The sequence below is a fragment of the Opisthocomus hoazin genome, chromosome 12 (genome assembly GCF_030867145.1).
Source record: "Opisthocomus hoazin isolate bOpiHoa1 chromosome 12, bOpiHoa1.hap1, whole genome shotgun sequence".
Taxonomy (NCBI): Eukaryota; Metazoa; Chordata; class Aves; order Opisthocomiformes; family Opisthocomidae; genus Opisthocomus; species Opisthocomus hoazin.
Genome location: NC_134425.1, coordinates 16213281 through 16237612, shown reverse-complemented (window position 1 = coordinate 16237612; position 24332 = coordinate 16213281). Strand labels below are relative to the sequence as shown.

The following is a 24332-nucleotide window of genomic DNA, read 5'->3' as shown; positions in this document are numbered from 1 at the left end:
ATGAGATAATTTTCAAGGAAGTCTGTTTCCACCTTTCTTCTCCTCTCAGAAGTCCTGGCTTGCCTCATCCGTAAGCCACAGCCAGGTCCTCTCCCATGATCCCGCTCACCATCATCCCTTGTGGGTTCCCACTGGGTGCTTACCCACTCCTTGCATGCAGACCGCAGCTGCATCTCACTTCACTGGGGAGCAGATCTCTGCACAGAAGCTGGGCTGATGTCCACCAGTGCTCCGTGGTGCTGCTGCCAGGGTCTGTGCCACCCCCCCTCCTGCCGTCAGGGTCCTCTCTGGGGCCTGGGATGACTCTCTTGGGCTTGTGGTAGGGTTTGTCTCATCTCCTGCAGCAATAACCCATCTGTGCACTGATGACCACAAGACTTTATCTCTTCGACACTCTCACTTCAATCCCATCGCTAATGTGGGAGGCACAGGCAATGCTTGGGATCAGACCCAGACTCTCCTCAGATGCTCCACTGCCATTGCCCCATTTCTTCCCCTTCCATAATGTCTCCTGAACTCACCAAGTGCATCTCCACCACCCAATGCTCTTAAGTCCCTCCTAGTTCGGTCCAGTATGGCTTTTTCTATCTGACAACATCCTATCTCACCTCATCCCATCCATTCTGTCCCGTCCCATCCCATCTCATCCTGTCCACCCCATCCCATCCCATCCCGAGAACTTTGCTGCCTAACCCAGTGCCCTTGGTATGGCCAGGGTGGTGGGGGAGGCTGGTTTGGAGGGGACTCGTTAGTCACTTGCCTTTGATGACTCAGCTAAACCTGTTAATAACCTGCTCCTGCTCAGAGGTTTTGGGTTGTCTCGCCTGTTAGATGTAAACAGGGACCATTAGACTTGATGTCCTGCTTTCACAGAAAGTTGGTTTTAATTTGCTTTCTTGAGTAGATTTCGGTTCCCCCAAAGCCTCCTGGAAGCCCCTCGCAGCCTTGCGGCTCTTCCGCAGAAAGCAGAAGTGGCCTCGGCCTCTTCCGTCCACCGCTGGACGTGACCCTAGAAGAAACTGTGACAGAAATCCCCTTGTCCCTGGGAAGAGGCTTCTTAGAACAGGTCCAAAACTTTTGGAAGAGCAGTTAACGTGGGTGGAGGCAGAGGATAAATCACGGTGTTATGGAAGCCAAAGCCACAGACGCCGAGCAGGGCAGCACAAAGCAGAGTCCGGGAAAGAACCATCACGCAGCCACCATGCTCACTGCCAGGTCGGTCCTGCTGCTTGCCCTGCTCCTCCCTTTCTCCCTGGACTGTGCAGTAGGTAAGGCACCCCATCCTGCCGGGGACATCCCCATGGGTGGGACAGGCAAGGAACCCCAGCGGGGAGGGGGACGGTGCTGCTGGTGGGAGGAGCAAGCCCCTGGCCGGGGCAGGGCTGTGGGTCTTGGGGTGCAGGGACAATGGAGATGGCTCCTGGGGCTGGGTGGCCTCCGCAAAGCCGGCTGCAGGGCTGGTGGTGTGGTGAGCCATGACCTTGGGAGGTTCCTCCACAGAGGAGATCTAAGGGGCCTGGGTATATGCTGCAGGAGCTTGGAGGAGACTCCTGCAGCCGTCCTGCAGGTCTGGGCTGGATGAGCAAGCGGTTGAAGGCAAGGGGAAGCGTGCGCAGCCGTTTGGAGCCTCCCAAAACACCTTGCGACCCCCTCTTTGGAAGCCCCCAAAACCTTGTCTCCAGACCGAGCACCCCAACCTCACCTTTGGTAGCTGCGGGCTGTGGGGTGCCGGGTCCCGCACCATCCCCCTCCCCACTGCCATCCCAGTTTCCCAATCCTGTGCTTGCTGCCCCGACGGGAAACGAATCCTTGCTGTGGGAGCTGCCGAGGAACTCCACGGCCTCCATCCTGTGATCCAAAGCCTGCGGTGTCGTCGTCTGGCAACGCGATTAGTTGCAAAATGCTACCGAGGGCGTTCACAATGCCTCTCCCTTTCCTTCACAGCCCACCACACACCCGTCGAATGCTGCTACAGCTACGCGAAGAGGAGCATCCGACACGTGCAGAGTTTCTACCAGACGCCGAGGAGCTGCGTCTTGCGGGCAGTCGTGTGAGTACCCCGGGGTTCGCCTCCCGCCCCGGCACGGCTGGGAGCAACAGCAGCCCCCCATCCCGTCCTGCCCCGCAGACAGCCCCCTCCCATGTGCCTGGGGGGGGCCATGGTAGGAAAGCAGCTCTCTGGGGTGGGCAGAGGGGGAAAAAAATTGGGGTTTCTGCCAATGCCAGCGGTCTGGGAAGAGTCAGCTGTGCCCCACCAGCCTGAGTAGGGCACAGGCTGTGGGAGATGGCTCCAAGGCTCCATCCAGGACGGGGCTGCACACAGGGAGGGGAGCAGCAGCGCATGGGAAGGGAAAGGCTCACGCTTCATGTTTTCACTCCCTTTCCTCACTTTCTCACTGCAGGATTGTGGCTGCCAGCGGTAACAAGGTCTGCGCCGACCCTGAGAAGCCCTGGGTGAAGAAAGCCATGGAAAAAGTTTCAAGGAAAAAATAAAATCCTCCTCCTTGCCGCCCACCACCTGACTCGCCCACCCAGCGCTCCCATCTCCAGAGGGAGAGCTTCTCCCAAGGGTGTCAACAGCGGCATGGGAGTCTCTCCCACTGTCACTGCCCTGCTAGGATGTGCCCAGCAGAGCAAATATTTATAATAAAGACTCTTTTCCACAGGCTGCTCTTTGAATTTTTCCCTGATTCTTCAGCCCAAGGAGCGGATCGTACAAGGCCAGGACATGGTGCAACCAAAAACCCCCTTCGCCACAGGCAAGTGCTGCTCCAGGCTCGGAGCAAACTTTGCCTGGTCACGGTGCGCTTCATCGGGAATGTGACAGCGGGGCCAGGTCTTGACCCACAGGTCAAGGACCCGTAGGTGAGGTTACCCTTACCCATAGATAAGGCTATGCGTCCTTACAGCATGCCCTCAGCCCCACAGGCTTTGTAGACACTCCACGATTAGGTGGTCGGGAGTGGAGGGTTCAGGGAGAAGATAACGATCCACAGAACCCTTCACACCTTAAGCAGAGTGTGGCCAGCAGGTCAAGGGAGGTTCTCCTCCCCCTCTACTCTGCCCTGGTGAGGCCCCATCTGCAGTGCTGTGTCCTGTTCTGGGCTCCCCAGTTCAAGAAAGATGAGGAGCTACTGGAGAGAGTCCAGCGGAGGGCTACAAGGATGAGGAGGGGACTGGAGCATCTCTCCTGCGAGGAAAGGCCGAGGGAGCTGGGCTTGTTCAGACTGGAGAAGAGAAGGCTGAGAGGGGACCTTAGAAATGCCTCTAAATATCTGCAGGGTGGGTGTCAGGAGGACAAGGCCAGACTCACTCCAGTGGTGCCCAGTGACAGGACAAGGGGCAACGGGCACAAACTGAAGCAGAGGAAGTTCCAGCTGAACACAAGGAAGAACTTCTTCCCTCTGAGGGTGACGGAGCCCTGGCCCAGGCTGCCCAGGGAGGTTGTGGAGTCTCCTTCTCTGGAGATATTCAAGACCCGCCTGGACGTGGTCCTGTGCAGCCTGCTCTGGGTGACCCTGCTTCGGCAGGGGGTTGGAATGGGTGACCCACAGAGGTCCCTCCCAACCCCTACCATGCTGTGATTCTGTGATCATGAACCGCCCCATAAATATCTGTTGCCAAAGCTGGTGAGGACTTACTCGAAACCCGTAATGGCTTGGCTCCCTCTCACAGTTGTCCGTGAGTCCGCTCAGCCCTAGGCAGGGAAAGCTCACCTCGGAGCCAGCTCAGCCCCGCCAGGCAGCACCCAGCTACTTCACCGAGCGCTCGCAGGGCGATGCCTCCAGAGCCAACCACCCCACCACCCTGCCCAATGGCAGGCAGCCCTGCACCGGACCTCAGCCCGTGTGTGGGGGCACGTAGCCTCGCCCGCCCCGGCGAGCGGAGACGGACAAATCACACGGCTCCACGCCAGCTCTTGCACATGGATGCGTATTTTAATAAAAATAATTCTGTCAATGTACAGCAGAACATCGATATCTTTACCATATTTCCAGTATATTTTCATAGGCTTTTTCTCAGTTAAAATCCCCCCCCCCCCTTTTTGAAGTTTTCATGCGAAGCGTCAGATAACTTAATTCACAAATACTAAGCTTAGACTGAACCGACGCGCACGCCTTGTGTAATGTCCACTTAGCTGCTGCTGCTGCACCAAGGAGGAGAACCCCCCAGCTCCAAAAGTGACGGGGATCTGCCCTGCCACAGCCTGACGGCGGCTGTTCCTCCAGGGCTGGCTGGAAACCTGCGGAGAACCTTGCACCCCACGCTCCGGCCGAGCGTTTCATACCTGAGTTTTGAGCAACCAGCAGGAGTGAGTGACCCGCGCGGCGGGCAGCACCTGGGGCTCGCCAGAGCGTGCAGGAGCTCCGGAGAGCGTAGAGAGCATGCACCGGCAGGACCGAGAGACGACCCCAGCCAAACGCCAGCACAGAGTCCTTGGCCTGGAAGAGTCACCACATGCGTATTTTTTAAATTTTCTTTTAAAAAGCCTCCTCACCCCCAGAGCCGCTGCTGCTCCTCCGTTCTCCAAGCCCGAGCTTGCAAGAAGCCCAGCCTGCGCCAGCCTGCTGTGCTCCCTCCCAGGGGAAGGACGCAGCCGAAGCCCCCCCAGCAAAGGGCTCGGAGCACGCGCCTGGACCCAAGCACAGCGACCGAGACAAGGTGCCTGCCTGGCCAGGGGACATTCGACAAGGAGCATCCTTTCTGCAGCAATGCGAGCCTAAATCCCACGTGGAACTCGGCTTCCCGCGAGCAGGAGACTGTCAGGCCTCCCTCTTGGAAATAAAACAGTTGGCGGGACACGTGCTCCTCACGCCCGGAGGAACCCTCGGCTGCAGGCTCCGAGCGCCAGTGCGGGACGCAGGGAGAGGGATGGACACACCACGTTCACCCACCCAGCACCCACTGCCTCTCGGAGCAGGGAAGGCTGATGGAGAGCAGCCAGACGCCTCCGGGCTCTCAACCAGCCCCCTTTCCTCCCCAGAGTGGCTGCAGCCCCCCCGCGCTCACCCCACCACCGCTGCCTCCAGCTCTCCAACCCACAGACGGGACGTGGTTCGCAGCCAGCTGCTGGCTCCCAGTCAGAGCGTCGGGACTGCAGTTCCCTCCGTCACTCACGCTTCTGGGGCAGCAGAAGGGTCCCGGCAGCAGACAGCACATGTCCCCTGCCATGTCCCCCTCCTGGTGACAGAGACGTGTGGCTGGAGCCCCGACACCCGCTCTGCGAGAGACCCACTCCGCTCAGGCCGCTAACAGCGCGTTAGGCACCACGGAGCTTCCCAGCACCGCACACTGCTATGGAGCCTGGCTGTCACGGGCCACCACCTCAACTAACACCTCGACGGCAGGAGGAGCTCTGAACCTTGCACCTACCCAACATGCGCTACGTGAGTATTAAGGTACCGAAGCGCAGCAGCAGCATCACAGCAATCCACCAAGGTTTGCTTTGCTGGAGGAGGAGATCATCGTCTCTGATGCCCGAGGAGGAAAGGGATAAAATCAGTCCCCAGAGTGAGTTACACCAGCTCTACTCATTCCAGTTGTTCAAGGGAGCCTCAAGAACAAAGCTATTTATAGAATGGTAAAGATGCCTTAATAAGGCTACGTGAAAAACCAGGACAGAGCTTGAGGACAGGTAGAGGTGTCGCTGCAAGAAACCAGAAGGAATAAGGGAGCAGATGGGAAAATCCCAGGTGTACGCAGCCACAGGGAGCGATAGTCCCGAGGGGGCCCGTTCTCCCCGCCAGCCACAGCGGCATCTCCTGGCGTCCCAGCCAGGCAGCATGGCGAGCACCACCACAACGCTGGGAACGGCAACAGGCCACAGCACCGACAACCACACGCCTTCCGTGTGGTTCCATGCCGCGTCCACGCTCAGCCAACGCGCTGCTGGCACGAGCTGCAGAGCCGACCCCTGGTCTCAAAGCAGCTCCGGCGGTGCCAGACACTGCTGACGCCGCTCTCGGCATTCACACAGCTGGGAGAACACCGTGATTGTGGAGGCGAAGGAGCAAGGAGGGAGACCCGGCAGCAGCAAGCTCTCCCCAGACAAGCTGGCTCTGAGAGCACACCTAAGGATGGACGGGAGATAGACTGCTGCCCACCCAGCCCGCTCGAGAGCTTGACCGAGAGCTCGCTCGACCCTCTACATCTCAAATCAGCTTTAGTTAAAGACCTGCTAGGATAGGAATGCAGAGCAGCAAGAGGAATCATCTGAACAAGATGGTTCCAAGAAGAACAAGAGGAACAAGATGTGGGTCCCCTGGTACAGGAGAGATGTCCACAGACTGGAATGCACCCAGCGAAGGCCACTACGACGGTCAGAGGCTGGAGTACAAAGGCGTACGAGGTGGATACGCTGCCCTGAAACACTTCTCCCAGTTACTCCAATGCCTCCAACTCCTGAACTGACCCCTCATCTCACTTCAAAGTTCTCCCATGCCACTGTCGATGCGACTGCTCTCACTCACAGCTTGTGGGGACAGCATGGACCCTTGTCCACAGTGAGAAAAACCTGGTGATGGAATGCAGCGCGGTGGAGCTCTCTCTGCAGAACCACTGAAGGACATTTTAGCCAAGGGTCTAGGTCTGGAGTTCCTAAAATGTTACCAGGCAGGGCACTGGGCTCAAAACCAAAGCCCGTGACGTGCAAGGCTGCAGTTCACCACCCCTGAAAGCAGGTTTCCACCCAGTCCCTGTGAGACATTCTCCTTCTGCAAGGCCCTTGCTGCAGCGCTGGGTTCGAGGAAGGCAGTGGAGCTGCCGGTGTCGAGAGCAGGCGGCTGGTCGGTGCCCCCCCCGCACAGATTCCAGCTCCTCGGTGGGGACACCGGCCAAATCAGCTGAGCGCTGGGACCCTCTGCAGACACGTCAGGGCTGGAAGAGGTGTCATCGTTAGAGCTGCAGCGTTTCACGCATCCTGGGAAGGACAGCACTGCCAGAACGCCTCTCCCAGGCTGCGTGGTGAGAAATGTCTCCTGCGAGCAGGGTCTGGCTGTGGTTCCAACACCCCTCGGCCAGGACCTCGAGTCAGCCCAGGAGAGCAACCTACGTGTCAGCCTCACACGCTGGAAGTCCTGTACCCAACACCATCAGCGTCATCGTAACGCTGGGCCACAGCTGAGACCTCGTCACCCCCACCAAGCACTGGGAAGCCAGCAGCTTCTACTAAGGGCTACACAACCCTTTAGGTGGCTTTACTGAAGGACTCTTGGGAGAAGCGACATCGAGAGGGACTGCCCAGATGAAGCGGAGTCTCAGCTGGAGTGTTCTTGGCTCATCTGTCTCTGAGCAAAGCACAAGGCACTTAGAACAACAAATCCCTTATAAAAGTAATTTTTAAGCTGCATGAAGCCTCTGGTTAGGTGTAGAACCACATTCAGTGTTAAAGACCTCAAATCAATTTAGTTCTGTTCGTTTTTTAAAACAACTGCAGCAATTCAAACCAAGTCTCAGCTGACACGAGCCATCGAGGAGCAGCCAGGGACACTCAGAGACCAAGAGGCTTTGAAAAACAACCTCGGAGAACCAAGTCAGGAATCTCTCCTACGAATCAGTGGCAGGTTGAAGCCTACACCTCCAGCACACGCTGCAAACACGTTTCTCTTCCCCACATGGAGTCAAGACCGCGTTAGCCAGAATGTGAGCACAACACACAGAAACCACCAGTGAAACCACAAGAACACCTGAAATTAAAAAACCCCCAAGCAATAGGCGTGCGATGGATACGCCACAGCAGAAAAGCCTTTGCACTCCCCAAAGCCGAGAACCAGGACACCAGGTACAGGAGCTGGCGGCAGCGACGGGTGCTGGTTACAGCTGTGTGGCCAATTAGGAACTGGGCCAAGTGGAAAGGGAAAACCAACTCAGCTTGGCACTACTGCTTTGAGTGCTCGAAGATGAAAGCATCACGCTGCCGAGTCTGCAGGGATCTGCTGCCACGACGTGACGCAGACCGTCAGCAGCAGGAGGAGCGACTCAGCCCTGCCACACGCAATTAATCATCGTCAGAGTGTGGCCTCTCAGCTAACCACAACACGACAGCAAGACGGTTTCTACTGCAGGAGGGTCTCCAAGAAAATCTTGGCACCAGTATCACCAGGTATCGAGGAGCATCTCTTGGGCTTTTTGTAGCGAAAGGAAAACCAAAACAAAAAAAATGCCCCAGGAGAGTCAGCACAGCTTTACCGAGAGACCAAGTGGGGTATTAGTATGACACGTGACAGAGACGTGGCTTAAACTACCACAAAGAGAAGGAACAAAGAAAACTCCGAAAGAGCTAAAGATGATGTTGCTACAATGACAGAAGAGAGGTCTGGCTGCAGCCAGATAGCAGCAAGTTAAATGAAGACCAACAGCAGCAGGAGTCACCAACCGTGAAAGGCAAAGCCAGGTACCAGAGCATTTCCAACGCACGCACCCACAATCGGCCCTGAGCCTTGGTCTAAGAAGTGGAGAGCTGGCAGAGAGTCGCCTCACCAGGCCACGTTCCGATGCTGCCTCGGGTTGACCAATGGCACCGGGGCACAGTGGGTCAGGCTGGGCAGCCTGGCAGGTCCAGCAGCAGGTCCGCTCCCCGAAAGCAGCCTGCCCACCGAGCCAATACGTCTCTGCAACCGCAGCGAGGTAAGGACTGCAGGCTGGGGCAACACCCATCGCTAGGACAACGAGCAGAGCTGAACATCAAGCGGTGGGCTTTCAGGCACACGAGATGTTCCCCCCAGAATTAAAACAGCAGCCCCATATTCACAAGTTGAATTCTTCTGCTTAGTGCAGTCCTTTGCTCCTATCCACCTAGAAGAACGGCTTCGGTACATAGAGGTCCCTCTGCTTTTTTCAACTAGATGAGTTGATCTAATAAAAATATCTCCCCCACCTCTAAACCTTCTGTTGCCTGTTTTCTTACACCACCATGGTTCTAGCACCGCTTCACAACCTTCACCAAAAGGTAGCGACGGGCATTCCCAATCACCTCCAACGCCATCTGCACATCCATTGCCACAGCCGCCTTCTGCCCCCCTGCTCTGCCTTGATTTCAGACCTCATGTTCCAGCTGCAAAGGCAGAAAGCCCTTCAAACCCCGGGCTGCTGCACAGAGGTCACACTCTACCTTCCTTTCTTCAGTGGCACACGAGCCCTCGCTCTCCTTGAAGCCCTGGCACAGGCTAACCCCCATTTTAAGGGCAATCTTCAACACAATCCGTTCATCTTTCATCAAGCCTTCCAAAACAAAAACAAAATTCAAGAACAGCACTAAAATACACGTTGGGTTTGACCTCCCCCAGGCCCTTCTCCGAGCTAGAATTCGCTTGGTGCAGCACCGCAATCGCTCCCGCGCAGCCAGACGGAACGTGCAGTCTCCTGACGGCACACCAGTGGATGCACAGCGCGCGGTCCCACCACAGCCTTGCCCGTTAAAAGGACACGCTCAGGAACACTGACAGGCAGACGGATTGAACGCTGAAAGCTTAACAGCACTTCAGCCCTTAGGCCTGACACACACCGCAGCAGTGACTCGTTAGTCCAGCTTACTCAGAGGTTACTCACCCACAGATCCTTGCTGGTCGCTTTTGGACCTGAAACTAAAATAATTTCCTTAGTAATCCTTAAAGAAACACCGCTGCTCCCTTCTGAGCGGCTGAGACCTGACCAAGCTAGCGCTGACCCTAACCCACAACCTGAGCTCGGCGTGCACAGCCTGCGAGGGTGAGCACAGCTCACACCAGCGTTCTCAAGACCCTTCCGAAATCCTGACATGCTCGTTTAGATCAGTGTTGCGCAGAGGGGTCAGTAAACACTACTGAGCCTCAGCGACAGAGCCCTCCCACGAGGAGAAAAAGGGGGATCTGTGATTTGACACACAAACTGACAGCCCAACGGATGTTTCTCGCGGCTAACGTGACCTGCATCTACCAACAGAGTGGCAGACGACTTCATATTCGTCAGTCCTGTCCCCCTCGCGGCTGTGAGAGCTGGATTTACCTATTTCTCAGGGCTGGGAGATGCTTCTGCAGTGCAGCCACTACCGTAGGCAGTGTCAGGTCTTCTGCTCTTCCCACTCACAAAGACATGCATGTGAGAGCCTTGTGCTCTCAGAGAGGCACGCACATGAAGGACCGTGCTCCTCCAACTCCCAGCTGTGCGTGACAGGACCTACCTCACCAGGTCCCCTGCGAGGCTGTATGATGTGTACGGCTGGGGCCGAGTCTGTGGGCAATAAATACATCAATGACTTTGTGGAGGTGGAAGAGACCTTTTTAATAAACAGGATTCAAATAAAATAAAAAAAAATCCCTCTGAACTGCCACTGCGAGAAGAGTTCAGACAACTAGCACAGAAGACGATGCTGTACGTGCATGATGGAGGGAGAAGGGAAGAAAAGAACAAGCTGTCACCAGCTTGACGAGCTTCCTCGGTAAATCAGCAGAAACCAGCTCAGCAACACTCTCCAGATAAAATACTGGTGGAACCATGAGAAACAACTCAAACCAAAATAAAGAGAAACCCCTACATCGGAAGGCGCTACATTAGAATAACCAGCGAAATACTGAGTGCTGCTGGAGCCGCAGCCACGGCAGGGAGACGGGTAAGGTCTGCCGGTTGTTCCCGGGGCCAGAACAGCCGCACAGCGAGGGACTCGCCCAGTCCTTTCACAGGCAGTGTGGATGTGTGTGCTAGAGCGGGTGTTGGTGGCAGGGAGGTCAGGCTATCGAACGAGGTGGTGGTGTAGAGTGGCAGCAATGGAGGGTGAAGGGCAGCACTCAACGATGTCAACTCTGTCTTGCTCTGGTGGCTAGTGCAAATAGTCGTCTACTCTGGCAAAGGAGCAGGAGCCCAAGCCCACGTGAGCCATGAGCCGCAAACACTCCGAGGCCTGGCCCAGGGCAAGCATCAGCGGGGGCTGCTTTGGCAGGTTCTGAGATTCTGTAGGGGCAAAAAAAGAAACTGGTTTAGGAAGAGGTGTCGTGGCTGCATGCTGGATCACCTGCACTCGAGCCCCTCTCAGTCCTACCGGACACCAAGCCCAGCGTCCCGGGCAGAAGGCACTGGCTCTGGAAGGAAGCTACTCCTGAGCAATGCTGGCTCTGCACCGCTGCTCCTCCGCACACCCCACCACCCACGACACATCCCACATGGGGCCACAGCTCCACAGGGCCTCTGAGAAAGTGCTGCTGTGGTGTCCGGAGCAAGAAACAGGCAGTGGAGCTCCTGCTGCCTCAGTGTCTGCCAGAAAACCCTCAAAGCATGAGAGATCAAAGTGTGGAAGAATGGGGAAAGGCAGGAGAAACTTGCACCGAGTGAGAGGCAGCCTCTCCATTCCTCCCCCTCGTAGAAGACTACAACAGTAGTCCAAGCTCTAGACAAACTCACTCGCTGGTCACTGCTTCTTTTCAACGTCATGTTTGCTATGTACAGAAGAGGGAACCCTCAGCTGAGCTAGACAAAGCATCTTGCAACCCGGGTGACAAAGCATGCCCAGACAGCATCTTTCACGTCTCCCTGGTGACACCCCTCAGCAACCTGTCTGTGCTCCTCAAGCCCTGGACAAACAATGGCTGAACTGAGCCACCCTGCCGGGCACCCACCCATGCTGGCTGTCAGGGACGGGGCTCTCCTTCCCAAACCGCATCATTTCTGTTCCTTTACTCAGAACGGGAGCCCTCATGGGTTGGTCCATCAGGCCGTTCCTTCCCCCAGAAGCCAATCTGTAAAACTCCTTCTGGCACGCTCAATACGAGGTGCACAGAGCCACGAGGAAATACGGCTGGGCACAGCGAGGTGGACTGCGCACCAGAGCCGAGCAGGGGTTTCTGAGGCAGAGCAGCTGCCTGGCGGACAGTGTCTGGCCGGCTGCGGACGGACTGGGCTAACCCAGAGCAGGGAGTGTCCTGTGAGGTTACCTGAGCAATGACACAGCATGTGCAGGGTCTGGGGGCAGGATCAAGGGCCCAGTCTAGAATGAAACAATCACCTTCTTGCAGACTGGTGGCATACCATAACCTCATTCTCACTATGCCCATCTCTCCACCATGGGATTTTCTGGAGCTGAAGATGCCGGGATGGTCAGCATCGACATGGCAACCCACTGACCGCAAGCCCAAGAAATCCATCAGGGAAAGTGACTGCCTTTACTATAACAGGTGCAAGATAAGAGAGTAAAATACAACAAACTGTTGGGCCAAGGAACATTCTTGTCTAAGGAAAATGGGAGAACAAGCATAAACATTCAGGTCGGAGGACTGAGGAGGGCTGGATGAGTGGTCGGTGAAGTGGATGGAGAACTGGCTGAATGGCAGAACTCAGAGGGTTGTCATCAGCGGCGCTGAGTCTAGTTGGAGGCCGGTAACTAGTGGTGTCCCCCAGGGGTCAGTACTGGGCCCAGTCTTGTTTAACTTCTTCATCAACGACCTGGATGAAGAGTTAGAATGTACCCTCAGCAAGTTTGCTGATGACACCAAACTGGGAGGTGTGGTAGACACACCGGAAGGCTGTGCTGCCATTCAGCGTGACCTGGACAGGCTGGAAAGTTGGGCAGAGAGGAACCTGACGAGGTTCAACAAAGGCAAATGCAGGGTCCTGCACCTGGGCAGAAACAACCCCTGTACTGATGTACAGGCTTGGGGTGGACCTGCTGGAGAGCAGCTCTGCGGAGAGGGACCTGGGTGTCCTGGTGGACAACAGGTTAACCACGAGCCAGCAGTGTGCCCTGGCTGCCAAGAAAGCCAATGGGATCCTGGGATGCATTAGAAGGAGTGTGGCCAGCAGGACGAGGGAGGTTCTCCTTCCCCTCTACACTGCCCTGGTGAGGCCTCATCTGGAGTACTCTGTCCAGTTCTGGGCTCCCCAGTTCCAGAAAGATGAGGAGCTACTGGAGAGAGTCCAGCGGAGGGCTACAAGGATGAGGAGGGGACTGGAACATCTCCCCTACAAGGAGAGGCTGAGGGAGCTGGGCTTGTTCAGCCTGGAGAAGAGAAGGCTGAGAGGGGACCTTAGAAATGCTTATAAATATCTGAAGGGTGGGTGTCAGGAGGACAGGGCCAAGCTCTTTTCAGTGGTGCCCAGTGACAGGACAAGGGGAAACGGGCACAAACTGAGGCACAGGAAGTTCTGTCTGAACATGAGGAAGAACTTCTTCCCTCTGAGGGTGACGGAGCCCTGGCCCAGGCTGCCCAGGGAGGTTGTGGAGTCTGCTTCTCTGGAGATATTCAAGACCCGCCTGGACAAGGTCCTGTGCAGCCTGCTGTAGGTGATCCTGCTTCGGCAGGAGGGTTGGACTAGATGACCTACAGAGGTCCCTTCCAAACCCTACCATTCTGTGATTCTGTGAAGAGACTCTTCACACATGACCCACCCCGCTGACACGAAGAGCAAAGCTCAACAGAAAAAGGTGAGCTGTCATGCTAGCTGAGAAAACCAACCCATAACCAGATCTTTGCACAGAGCAGGGTCCTCTCTGCACAGTTACAACCAGAAGGCAAAGAGCAGCAGGGCTGGACCATTACACCAGCCCCGATTTCAACGCTGGACTGCAGGCAGCCAGGCTCTCTGGGCTCTAGCAGGCATAGCACACAATGGGAACCTGCAGAGGCAACGCTCGAGGGGAAGACAGACCCATTCAACTCTGCATGTCCAACACGAGCTCAAAGGTAACTGTGTTTATGGCCTCCCTCTGCTTTACAGCCAACACTATAGAAACTGGCTTGATTTACGAGCTGCTGTCAAGACAAAACTCGGCCAGCTCAAACAGCATGGAAAATGCCCCTACTAACGCCAGTGAACTGATTCAGGTGGGCCTGGAGCAAGAAGGAAGAGGGGCAGAAATGCATCGGAGAGATCCTGGCTTCCTCAGTAAGCAGGGGAGGAAAATCCCGAGGAGCATCCTTGGAAGCAGCATTCAGGAAGACCCAAGGAAGAGAGCCAAAAGAAGATGAGTTCAGGTGGATCTGTTCTCTGCAGGTTTCCCTCCCGTCTGCCTTCCTGCACCACTGCCCTGTCAGTCCCCAGCAACAGAAAGGCAGGCAAAAGCTACACACAAGTATTTCTGAGCTCTTCCTAACACTCACAGGCTTGCCTGCCACAGGACAGCCCCGGAGAGCAGGCACGTCCAGCGGATAGTGCTCACATAGACACCAGGCCTTACCCAAAATAGCACTATTGAGAGCAGCACACACAGGTTCCCTCTGGATCGGGTCCAGCTGCTGGCCGACGGGGCAGTTCCAAGGGTCTGAGTAGGCTAACAAGCTAAACGCGTCCTGTACGAGAGAACAGAAAGGCACAGTGAGGTCACGCACGGCTGCAACCACGCGGGAAAACTGCCAGGTCTGTCAGCCGGGGCTCCTCCTGCCATTGCCACGGTGACAGATGCCTACCTCCTGAAAAGAAATGGCCCTTTTCTTCTTGGCAACAAGGGACCACACTGGGCCATCAAGCTAGTGGATTAAAGAGGGTGGCCCTTCCACCTGGCAGGGGAGCCAGCATGGGAAGGCAGGCAGAGGGTAACCTGGAGAGAAGAGTGGAGGCAGGCAGAAGCTGTGTTTCTTCTCTCCTGTGCCGAGAACTGGGTCTAGATGCTCTACGTCCACTGAGTTTTGACCTCTGATCCCCACGCAGGCCCCCCTCTTCCTCACCAGGTGCAGAAGTGGGGGCCATCCTAAGCCCTGCAAGAGAACCCACAGCCCCAGTGCTGCCCAGAGAACCGCTGCGATGCAGCACAAGGTCCAGGCTTACCTGAAGCATCTTTTTGTGCATCGTGTTCTTCCCATATTCTCTGCAAAGCTGCTCGCTCAGCATCTGCAGCTCCCGTCCAAACTGGATCATTCGCTCCGTGGCAGCGTGGTTCCCTCCACAGAGCTGCCTCTGGGGGCAGCTGTCTTCTAGAGGAATGGTAGCAGAGAAGCAACAATCGTCTCTCATTCCCCACCGATGCCCACTCTGAGTCACGCTACCCACAAACCCCTTCACCTCCCACAGCAGGTAGCTGCTCCCTGAGCTGAGTTTAGCCCAGAGGACTAAACTTGTTCCGACCCCTGCACTACAACAGCCAGGAGTGGTTTTTTCACAGCACCTGTCAGGTACAGGGAGAACTCGAGCTCAGTTTGCTTAATGCCTGAGGAGCACCTACACATCAAGTATGCTGACAAAATCATGAGAGTTTGGCAACTCCAGCTGTCTTCTCCTTCCATGTGTGCAAGACAGCATATACAACCTGGAAACCCCTGGTCTAACAAACCCTGGACTCGGAAAACTTCCAGTCAGAGATGCCAACACTACTAACTTCCCAGTATTAGGTGGCCACAAGACCCATTGTAAGTGGAGGAATCCCCAGTTTCAGAGGTAGTGCAGGTAATTCATCCTCTCCCTCCCGTCTAAAGCACCCTCAAACAAGACAGCTGTAGCTGACCACACCGTGCTGAGCACACTTTGCGGCCGGGTGTCAGCCAGCCTTTCACAGTTTGGTGCAGTCCCTCAGCTGGAAGAAGGGCCAGGACTGCTCTGAACTGGGATTCATGACCAGTGCTGAACAAACCTTTGACTCCTATTGCTTTCTCTGCTCCACAACACCACCAGCACTGCCGTGAGACCATGAAAAGCCAGACCCAGTTTTAGTTTCAGGACAGATTCATTTTCCCCGTGAAACGGGCATCCTGAGAACTTCATTCACGGAAGTGGGGAAAGAAACCCAAAGTACACTTTTTTTCCCCCCAGTCCAATCACAATTTTAATTCTCGTACCAGCTCCTTCTATTTCCCTTTACCCCTCCTGCCTCTGAGGCCCTACCCATGCTGGATTCATCTGTCTGCAGGATCTCTTCGTGTTTGTAGGTGCCATTCATTATCCTGGTGGATGAATTTTCCAGGACTCCATTGGGGTAATGCTCAGCCTCCATTTCCATCTCGCTGTCACTGGGGTGAAAGGAGGAAAAAAAGGCCAGATGTCTAAATTAGAAAGGGAAGAAATGAAGATCTCAGATGCCAGATGATGCCCAGCAATGGCCAGTAAACCAGAACCGGTGCCAGCTGGACTACAGGGAGCCAGATGGCCTAATTCAGTGTAGTAAAAATTGCTGCAGGCTTCTGAGGGCCACACATGAAACAGGTTTCTCTTCTGAAAGTGCCTGTCATAATTACAGGTGCAGAGTGCTTATCGTTTTCCATCCAGGAAGCAGTCGTCTCTGGGACAGCGAATGGCAGCCAGACACCAGATAACACACTAACCAGGAGGGAAATCTTGGCTGCGGTGAGCCGTCAGCCCTGGCAAAAAGTGCAATACAAAACATAAGGGCTCTAGGTTTAAATGTTCAAAGCAGCAGTCTGAATGAGATTGCTGATTAACTGAAACTATGAGAAAACCTTGCTGGCACTTGGGGTCTACATTTAAAAATGGTATCATAAATCCAGCATTATCAAATGATTCAGGTAAACTGAGCCTGAACAAGTGCTTCTCACTCAGTCACATGCTGTATGGCTCTCAAGAGGTCACGACAGAGACCATGAACTGCCCTGCAAACCATGCTCAGCACAGTACACGGAGGATGAGTGCCAGCTGCAGCCAGCCAGAGATTCTACAAATCACAAGGATGTGCTCTGCTCCAGCACGGCTTCAGACAGCCCCACGATACCAGCCTGGACAGGAAGCCCAAAGGCAGCTCCGCTCGCACCGTGGCTCAACATGCTCCACGCTCCAGTAAACGCAGCAGTAACTACCCCCCTCTCCTGGACTGCCCGTGGCTCCCTGGAGAAGGGAGGCTTTCGAAAGGTCCGATTTGCTGTCACAAGTATGAAACTATCTGTGCTAACTATCACCGTGGGCGCTGACAACGTCAGTTTAATGGGACAGCTTGGTGTCTGAAACCAAAGCATCATAATATCCCTTACGAGATGAGCCTCCAAGCCAGAGCAGGGACACTGGAACAGGCTTGTGTCTGCCAGGAATAGCAGTGACCTTGTAGATTCAAAGAGTTACTCTGTTGTTCAAAAGAACGGGACAGATGCCCTTTTGGCTCCTCAGAAAGCAGACTGAGCCCTCTCCCACCAACTCAACCTCCTCAGGCATCTACAAAGGAAAAAAAAAATACCTGGTTTCTTGGTTACTCGTACTACTGTGCTGCTGAGATTTGGTAGAATCTGTAGAATTGGACTCAGAGTAGTTCACAGATGAGGGGGAGGAGGAGGAGGAGGATGAAGATGATGAACTCAGTGTTGGGTATTTACTGTGACTCTGTTTGCTTTTTGTGGACATGACTCCATTGCTACAGGTTGGACTATCTGCTCCTGAAAGTCAAGAAGAAAGGGAAAAATGAGTCCAGACTGACAATATCACTCTTCTGTGAAGTCAACAATTTAGCAAGAGAAGCAGAGCTGAAAGGAAGAAAGTAAAATAAGACTGCAGATCTTAAATTCTTATTCATCGTTCCTTAATTCAATAGGGTTTAGAGAAAACACAAATGAATACAGAAGGAACCCCACTGCTCACCAGCAACATCTGAGCTTAAGGAAGTTCCAAAAATGGGCTGTAAATAAGAGACTGGCAGAACCAGCTGACACAAGCACAGAAACTACTGTTGACGTCTGAAGTATGGATAGCTTGAGTTCACAAACTCTCTTCTCACATACCCAAATTTTTCTCATGAACCCTCTATCCAGGAAAACTACAAAAGCACAGGTGAAAACTGCACCACAAGAACTCCTCACAAGCAGAATTTACCAGGCTTTCCACAACCTGTCTTACAGTAGGCACACACCTGCTTCACACAAGACTCAGCAAATAACATCAATTCTCTTAAAAATCACAAGCTAACCTTCCTTGTTCAGGAAAACAGGAATCACTGACAGGAGAGTCAGGCTTGACACCTCACCCCCGGCCCCACCCCACAAAAGGTGCCTACCAAGCTGTGGAACTCGCTGACACGGGACACAAACCCTTGGTGATGAGCACAAGATTTACATGGATTCGAAAATGACTGGCTAAGTTTACAGAGGCTATAAAACACCAAGACAATGGCAAATCACTGGGGGCTCAAACAATACTTTGGAAAAACCTCACCATGGGCTTGCCTTCTTCCTATACTCTTCCCTAGGCGACCAATATTGACCACAAGTTCTTGACCAGATGATGTGACCTGGCATGGCTGTTCTCCAGAACTGACGGTGATACATCCAAATTCATCAGCTGATCCCACAATTACAGTTTTAGTTAGGGAATTTATTTCTATTTTTATCACAACAACCCAAAGATTCAAATAACTGGTCGTTTTGTGCCTTTTAATGAGAAAGACGCGGTAGCCTGGGCTACTTCTGCTGAATCTTTGAAAAATGCACTGATGAAATTCCCACTTGTTTGAAAGCGCTACGGTCTGACAGAGAACTGTGGAAGACGATGTCCCATGTGTGGAGACAAATATACACGAACGCTGCCTTGCGTTGCAGTTTTTTTCCTGCAGGCACCTCCCGGTGGAAAGCAGGTATTAACAAAAGTTTCTACGGACTGGTGGGATCCTTCTACCTCGTCAGAGAAACACCCCCAGTGTTTCTTGCAACACAATACAGGAAAGCAAAGATTCTGTCTTGGGAAGGTGAGTGAGCTCAGAGGCATTCAAGTCACCGTCTTCCTGTCCCTTCCGTGTTGGCCTGTCCACAGTTTGCCACATGCAGCAGCGGGAATACCGAAGCAAAACACACTTGCATGGCTGCGAGCTGCTCCAGGCCCCGTGAAGCAGCCTCGGACTGTTTTCAGGTGCTCTGCAGGTCACACTCCCCAGCCCACTCCACCCTCAAAGCTGCAGTCAGTAATTAGCTAGGGAAGATGTATCTTGCGTGTCCTGCTTTACCTTGTTCTTTCCACTTCAAATCCTAAAGTTCGATTTCCCAAACTGCAAAAAGCTCATGCTTCAGAGGTGGGTTTTGCAGGTACAGAACTGTTCCCTTCTCACATGTTTAGAGCTTGCAAGGTGGAGCCCACGGGGGAGGGAGAGGCTCTCATGCAAGGCACCCCCTTCACCTTTCGCTCAGTCAGCCAGAGCAGTGCATCTTCTGCTCGGTCCCTACCGCAAAGCAATTCTTTTGCAGACTCCAAGGTCCAGGAAACAGGCTTTGTTTTCCAGACCTCCTCTTACAGCTTGGTCAGTGAAACACTGAGTCACAAGCGGCTGCACTAGCAGGTCACCTTCAAAATCTTCTTTATTCTGAAAAAAAAGTCCGCTCTGCAGACAACTGTCTGTGGAAAATAATGAATGTAAAACCAATTTTGTAACATACAGAGATACACACGACAACAGCATGTCCTCTCAGCTGGGCATCAGAAAGGAAAGGATCATTTCACAGAATAAGGCACAGAAAGCAGCAGGTAAGGGACAGCAGTCGACCTTCAACATTTGTTCTTCTCACCGGGAGACACAGAAAACACACTTACCAGTACTATGAACGTGTGAGTTGCTTGATCCATGCCTAGGACTTAAGCTGGGGGACCCAGGGTAACTGTCCTGGGATCTGGGGCTGCGGGCACTGAAACAACGTACTTCACTGTCTGTCCCATTCACCATCTCCACAAACTGCCGACACCTGGTTTCATAGAAGGGAAGAAGGAGAGAAGGGTGCGTGACAGCCAGGATGCTCTGCATTGGGGTTTTCTGAGCTAAATTTCTTGGCTTTGAAAAAGACTTTTCAGGCTCCTGGTAGCTTTGTGTCGTGATTGCTCTAATAATGCTATGGGAGGAATCACAGAATCACAGAATGTTAGGGGTTGGGAGGGACCTCTGTGGGTCACCCAGTCCAACCCCCCTGCTGAAGCAGGGTCACCTACAGCAGGCTGCACAGGACCGCGTCCAGGCGGGTCTTGAATATCTCCAGAGAAGAAGACTCCACAACCTCCCTGGGCAACCTGTTCCAGTGCTCTGTCAGGAGTGCTCCAAAGGAGTTCTGAAACTGCCACTCTGATGCTAATGAATGTTGAGACATTCCCAAAAAGCAACTTGATTTGCATTGTGCTAAGAAGAAATTGTTCCTTTACATCACACTTTCATCTCCACCACCTCTGCAGGTACTCCAAAATTCAATTGGGGGTGGGGGGTTGGGGGGGTGCAGAGAAGATACTAAACCTGCCAAACACTGTAGCTCTCTCACTACTCCATCAACTTAGGAATACTGGTGGCCAATGGAAAACAGACAAGGAAAGGCAGAAAATGCCATATCCCCAGTGACAGTGAGGACAGCTTGCCATCCAGCCTTACTGGGAACTGTCCTTGCACGTCTCAGGAGGCTGGGGAGAGCCACTCTGTATGGCTGGGGGAGCTGGGACACACAGGCACTTTTTTCCGTCTGTCTCTACCCCAGATAGCCTTTTCCATACATCTGCCTTTCCAAGAACCTTCACAGCAACTGCCATGCACTCCAGTGTTGCCAGATCTCCCCAAGGCAAGGAAAGGCCATCTGTGAAGGAGTCTCTGGCCATCAGCCAGTCCTAAAATTTCACCCACCTCTGCCTGGCCTCAGGAGGCACAGCCATACTGGGTCTGAGCAGCAACAAAAGGGCCACATCTACATTGCTACAAGCACCATGTAAAGGACTGAACCCAAGTCCTCTCTTGCCTGCTCCCAAAGGGATCTCAAACAGTTTGAACTCAAAGGCATGCAGCCAGACTGGATGGCTGGACAGCCTCTTCCTTCCCTCCTTCCATCTACACATTTCAGCGTTAGGGAGCACAAAGCTATTCATACTTACTTTAACATGAAGAGCAGGTTGGGGTTATGTTCTAGTAGGCCAGGGTAGAGCTGCTGGGTGGCTTCTATAGCCTCTCCCACTCTGCCTGCTAATACTAGCTTCTGTATTCCTGAAAGCAAAAGGAGACCTATTGACACACAGTGCCGGCCAACAAGAATGGCCAGAAGAGTCGTCTCTCCTACGCCACGCAGCTCCCCCCTACCACCTTGCACGAGGGCTAGGGAGAACTGGGGACCACATTCTGTTTGTTATGGATTAGGATGAGGAAAAGCCCGCAAAAATGAGGAAAAATCTGTTAGTAGCTCAGAAACACCAAGAGTAGCAGGGTCTGAAGGATGAAGTGGGCATGCTGGAGTGGGGCGCTCTGGGACTTTAGTCCTTCAGTCACAGAGCTACGCAGCAATGGAAAAGAAAGCAGGAGGCGACAGCTGGATGGGAGCAAGGAGGCTGCAGGGGAAATGACAATTCCAGAGGGGAAACCCCTAAGCCACCCCCACATTACACCCCCTGGCTGGTCCACGCTTGGAAGATTACTGTATGGCTGACCACCAGATGAGCAGAGTATTCTCAGAGGGTCTGGGGGCTTAAACTGCAGCACAGTCCTGCTCCCCCACTATCCCCACCTCTAAGCAGAAGTAATTATACCAACTAAACTGTGTTCCTGCGCTTCTCACCCCAATGCACGCTCAGAGAAGTAATCTGAGCTGCAGTCAGGACGGGGCACATGTCAGCTAGCTCCAGGAATCAGCTACTGATTGAGCCAGAAACAGCTTAACAAATTGTGCGCTTCCAGGAGGTGCAAAGACACAAGGCAGAAGCCATCTATCATCCTGGGTGTTCATGGCCCACGTATGTTCCTTCAGTGGGTCAGAAGACACAAGTGCAAGACTCAACTTGAGATCCCATCCCTGAACACTGAGACAACCTGCTGATCTACAGATGTTCATTTTTCATTTTTTTTCTAAGTGTACTTAAAACTAAACACTAATGTATTTCAAACTAAAAATGCTTTGCACTTCCTCCTCTGTTCTCCCAGGGCTCCTTACAAACAACGGAGAGGAGGTTTTGAGTCGCCTGTGAGGTGCTCTGCAAGCAGAGGCTCTAGTAACAGCAGGCTGTGACTTTCGCAGGCCCAGCCCGGTGATCCTCATCAGTGGTCCCCAGTAACAATCTGCAACGACGTGTCGGCTCCCACTTCCCAGGCTAAACCCGAAGACGTGGCTCTCACACCAACACGTGTTGCACAGTGTCCTTCATTTCGCGCTCTGCTTCTTCTCCTTACTGGCATGTCCGTTTTCACGTCTCGCTGCTTCTGACAGCTGTCTTCTCTGCCTTGTTTGGCAGCTCTTACAGATGCCTTTTATATGTTCCCCTCTTTTTGTTTTCCCACCTGTGTTTTCCTCACACCTTTTATTTAAGCCCCAACTTCAGAGCTCTATATCCATTCCCTCCATCTGTCTTGTCACCTATCCTCAGACAAGTGAGACTGCGCTGTCTCCCGCAAGGCTTTCCCAATTAAACCCACACCAGCAGGACCGCTGGCTGGGGTCAGGGTTGCATAATGCACGACCCAGAGAGCACAAAGCCCATCAGCACGAACGGGCAGCAACTACAAGTTGTTTCGGGTGCTAAGCAGAGTCCCCACGTGAACCCGAATGCTGGCTAAGCGCATGCAATGTATGGAGAGCGACCTACAAAGGGGCACAACGCTCCCAATACATGACAGTCACATGAGAAGCGGTTCACAAAGGGATGAGAAACGCACAGAGCGAGATGCCGCCTGTATTCAACAGGCAGGAGAATGCAGAAAACGCACCAACGTTCGGTGATTGTGCAGTCGGAGCCTGTGAATAAAAAAGCTAAAAAAAAGTACAGTAGGAGAAAGCTGCAAGCCTTATTCCGCAGGAACCAAAAGCACTTGCAGTGTTACCCACTGAGAGATGAGCCACTTCAGAGGAAACAGCAGTAACCAAAACTGACAGAGAGCACAAATTCCTCACCTAGCGTGAGCTAAACACGTTGGCTGTGGATTTACAAAACCCTCAGTATGCAAAAAATTTACCTGAAGACAAAATGCGCAAAGGGACTGGAAAGCTCATTAACTCTGGGAGCTGTAGTCAAAACAGGTTGATGTGTCTGGGTTCCCACAACCACGCTAATGCAACTGCCCTTGCTGCAACAGACTGCATCGAAGAGCCCAAATCCAAAGGGGTCTCTGCTGTACAGTGACCTCGGTTCAGGCAAAGCCCAAGCTAACCAGTTCTGTTCTCCACCCACCTGGCACTACCTCCAAGAAAGCACCCTTCTGCCCTAGATACTACGCTTAGCCTGATGTGTGAAACTGCTGGACTGGGAGCTCAGAGCCACCTCACCTCTTCCAGGATTCAGGCATTCAGTTTCAACAAGACTGAGGAAAATTAACTCAGCTGATGAGAAAACTCACTTTCTTCAACACATGCAGGTCATTTCTCAGAGCAGGCAGGCAAAGGAAAGAACAGAGCAGCTCTCCAGGCAAAGACATCAGAGGGTGGAGAGGACACAGTGACGATGGGCGAAGTGCTCCCAGCAGTGGTCCCCAAGCTCTGCTGACCCACAGGCAGCAGCCCTACGACAGCAGTGCGCTGTGGACAGCTTCGTGCTGTCGTGGAATAATTCCCCTACTTCCATAGCACTTCATTTTCTCTGCAGAGCCCTGAAGATAACATGGGGCCAGCGTGCCACGCTTTGGGAACACTTGCCCAAGAGACTTACTTTGTCTGTTCTTTATTGAGGTCTGTTCTTCCTGGATTGCGGTGTCTGTGACTCTGGCAAAGGCGGTCGCTGTTGAACAGTACCCATGATGAACCAAATACGACGAAACCATACTAGAAAATAAGAAAATACAACCAGATGAAGAGGTGTTGGTAAAACAGGATAATCACACCGGAGAAAAAAAAATCAACACAGGTTGCAATTTCAGTGACCAAACTCTGCTTGCTTAGGACATACCCAGGGTCCTGCTTCTGGGTCCAGACAGTGTGAATATTCTAGATAGGTATCTGGTCCTCAGCAAACAGAAGGGAGACTCTAAATTCACTTTAAGGCCAAAAAATACTCCCCAAAACCCACCAGACTCCCAATCCATACACAGTATTTCTTTAATTACTGCTGTCCAAGTGTCACTTGTAAGAGCTCAGTACCGTGTCACTGTCAGTGACATCTGCTCGCAACACAGGTACAGAACCCTCCTCGTATATAGACATAAAATCTGAACCTCACAGAGGCTTATGGCTTTCAAGCGGATCTCAAAAAAATATTCCGGTCCTGAGTTTCTTCAGTCAATCATTTTGCCAGCAATTTTATCTTTGGTAGTTGAATCTCCTTATGAATTCTACACATTCACAGATACCTGTATCTGCTGATTTACAAAGAGCAGACTGTCAGCATTGCTTTTACAAACATTAACACATTTTTCAGTTGTACTTTCAAAAAATGTTGGGAAGGGGAGGTAGTATCACTGTCAGTAAACAAACACAACAAAATTGTCTTTCTGAACAGACCATTTCTAAAGCATTTATGCCTTTCCAGGATATGGTGGGGAAATCACAGTATCACAGCATGGTAGGGGTTGGAAGGGA

General features: G+C 53.2%; 2 protein-coding genes across 3 annotated transcripts in view; one reads left to right on the top strand and one right to left on the bottom strand.

Moving 5' to 3' along the window:
- Positions 1–1034: 1034 nt before the first annotated feature.
- LOC142362907 (C-C motif chemokine 3-like) lies at positions 1035–2660 on the top strand. Its single transcript, XM_075434076.1, has 3 exons — positions 1035–1268; positions 1945–2050; positions 2403–2660. Exons 1-3 carry the CDS (start codon positions 1127–1129, stop codon positions 2491–2493), a joined length of 339 nt encoding a protein of 112 aa, XP_075290191.1. The 5' UTR covers positions 1035–1126; the 3' UTR covers positions 2494–2660.
- A 1275-nt stretch (positions 2661–3935) lies between these two features.
- The window catches only part of RANBP10 (RAN binding protein 10), an 85930-nt gene continuing 65533 nt past the window's right edge, over positions 3936–24332 (bottom strand). The window contains exons 7-14 of one of the 2 annotated variants that reach the window (XM_075434261.1): positions 23467–23579; positions 20716–20824; positions 19408–19556; positions 17075–17270; positions 15778–15902; positions 14728–14873; positions 14141–14252; positions 3936–10923 (exon numbers count right to left, since the gene is read on the bottom strand). In XM_075434261.1, coding sequence (XP_075290376.1) covers positions 10793–10923; positions 14141–14252; positions 14728–14873; positions 15778–15902; positions 17075–17270; positions 19408–19556; positions 20716–20824; positions 23467–23579 — 1081 coding nt within the window. In that variant the 3' untranslated portion in view covers positions 3936–10792. The remainder of the gene's footprint in view (positions 10924–14140; positions 14253–14727; positions 14874–15777; positions 15903–17074; positions 17271–19407; positions 19557–20715; positions 20825–23466; positions 23580–24332) is intronic. The other variant, XM_075434262.1, reaches the window with a different exon arrangement.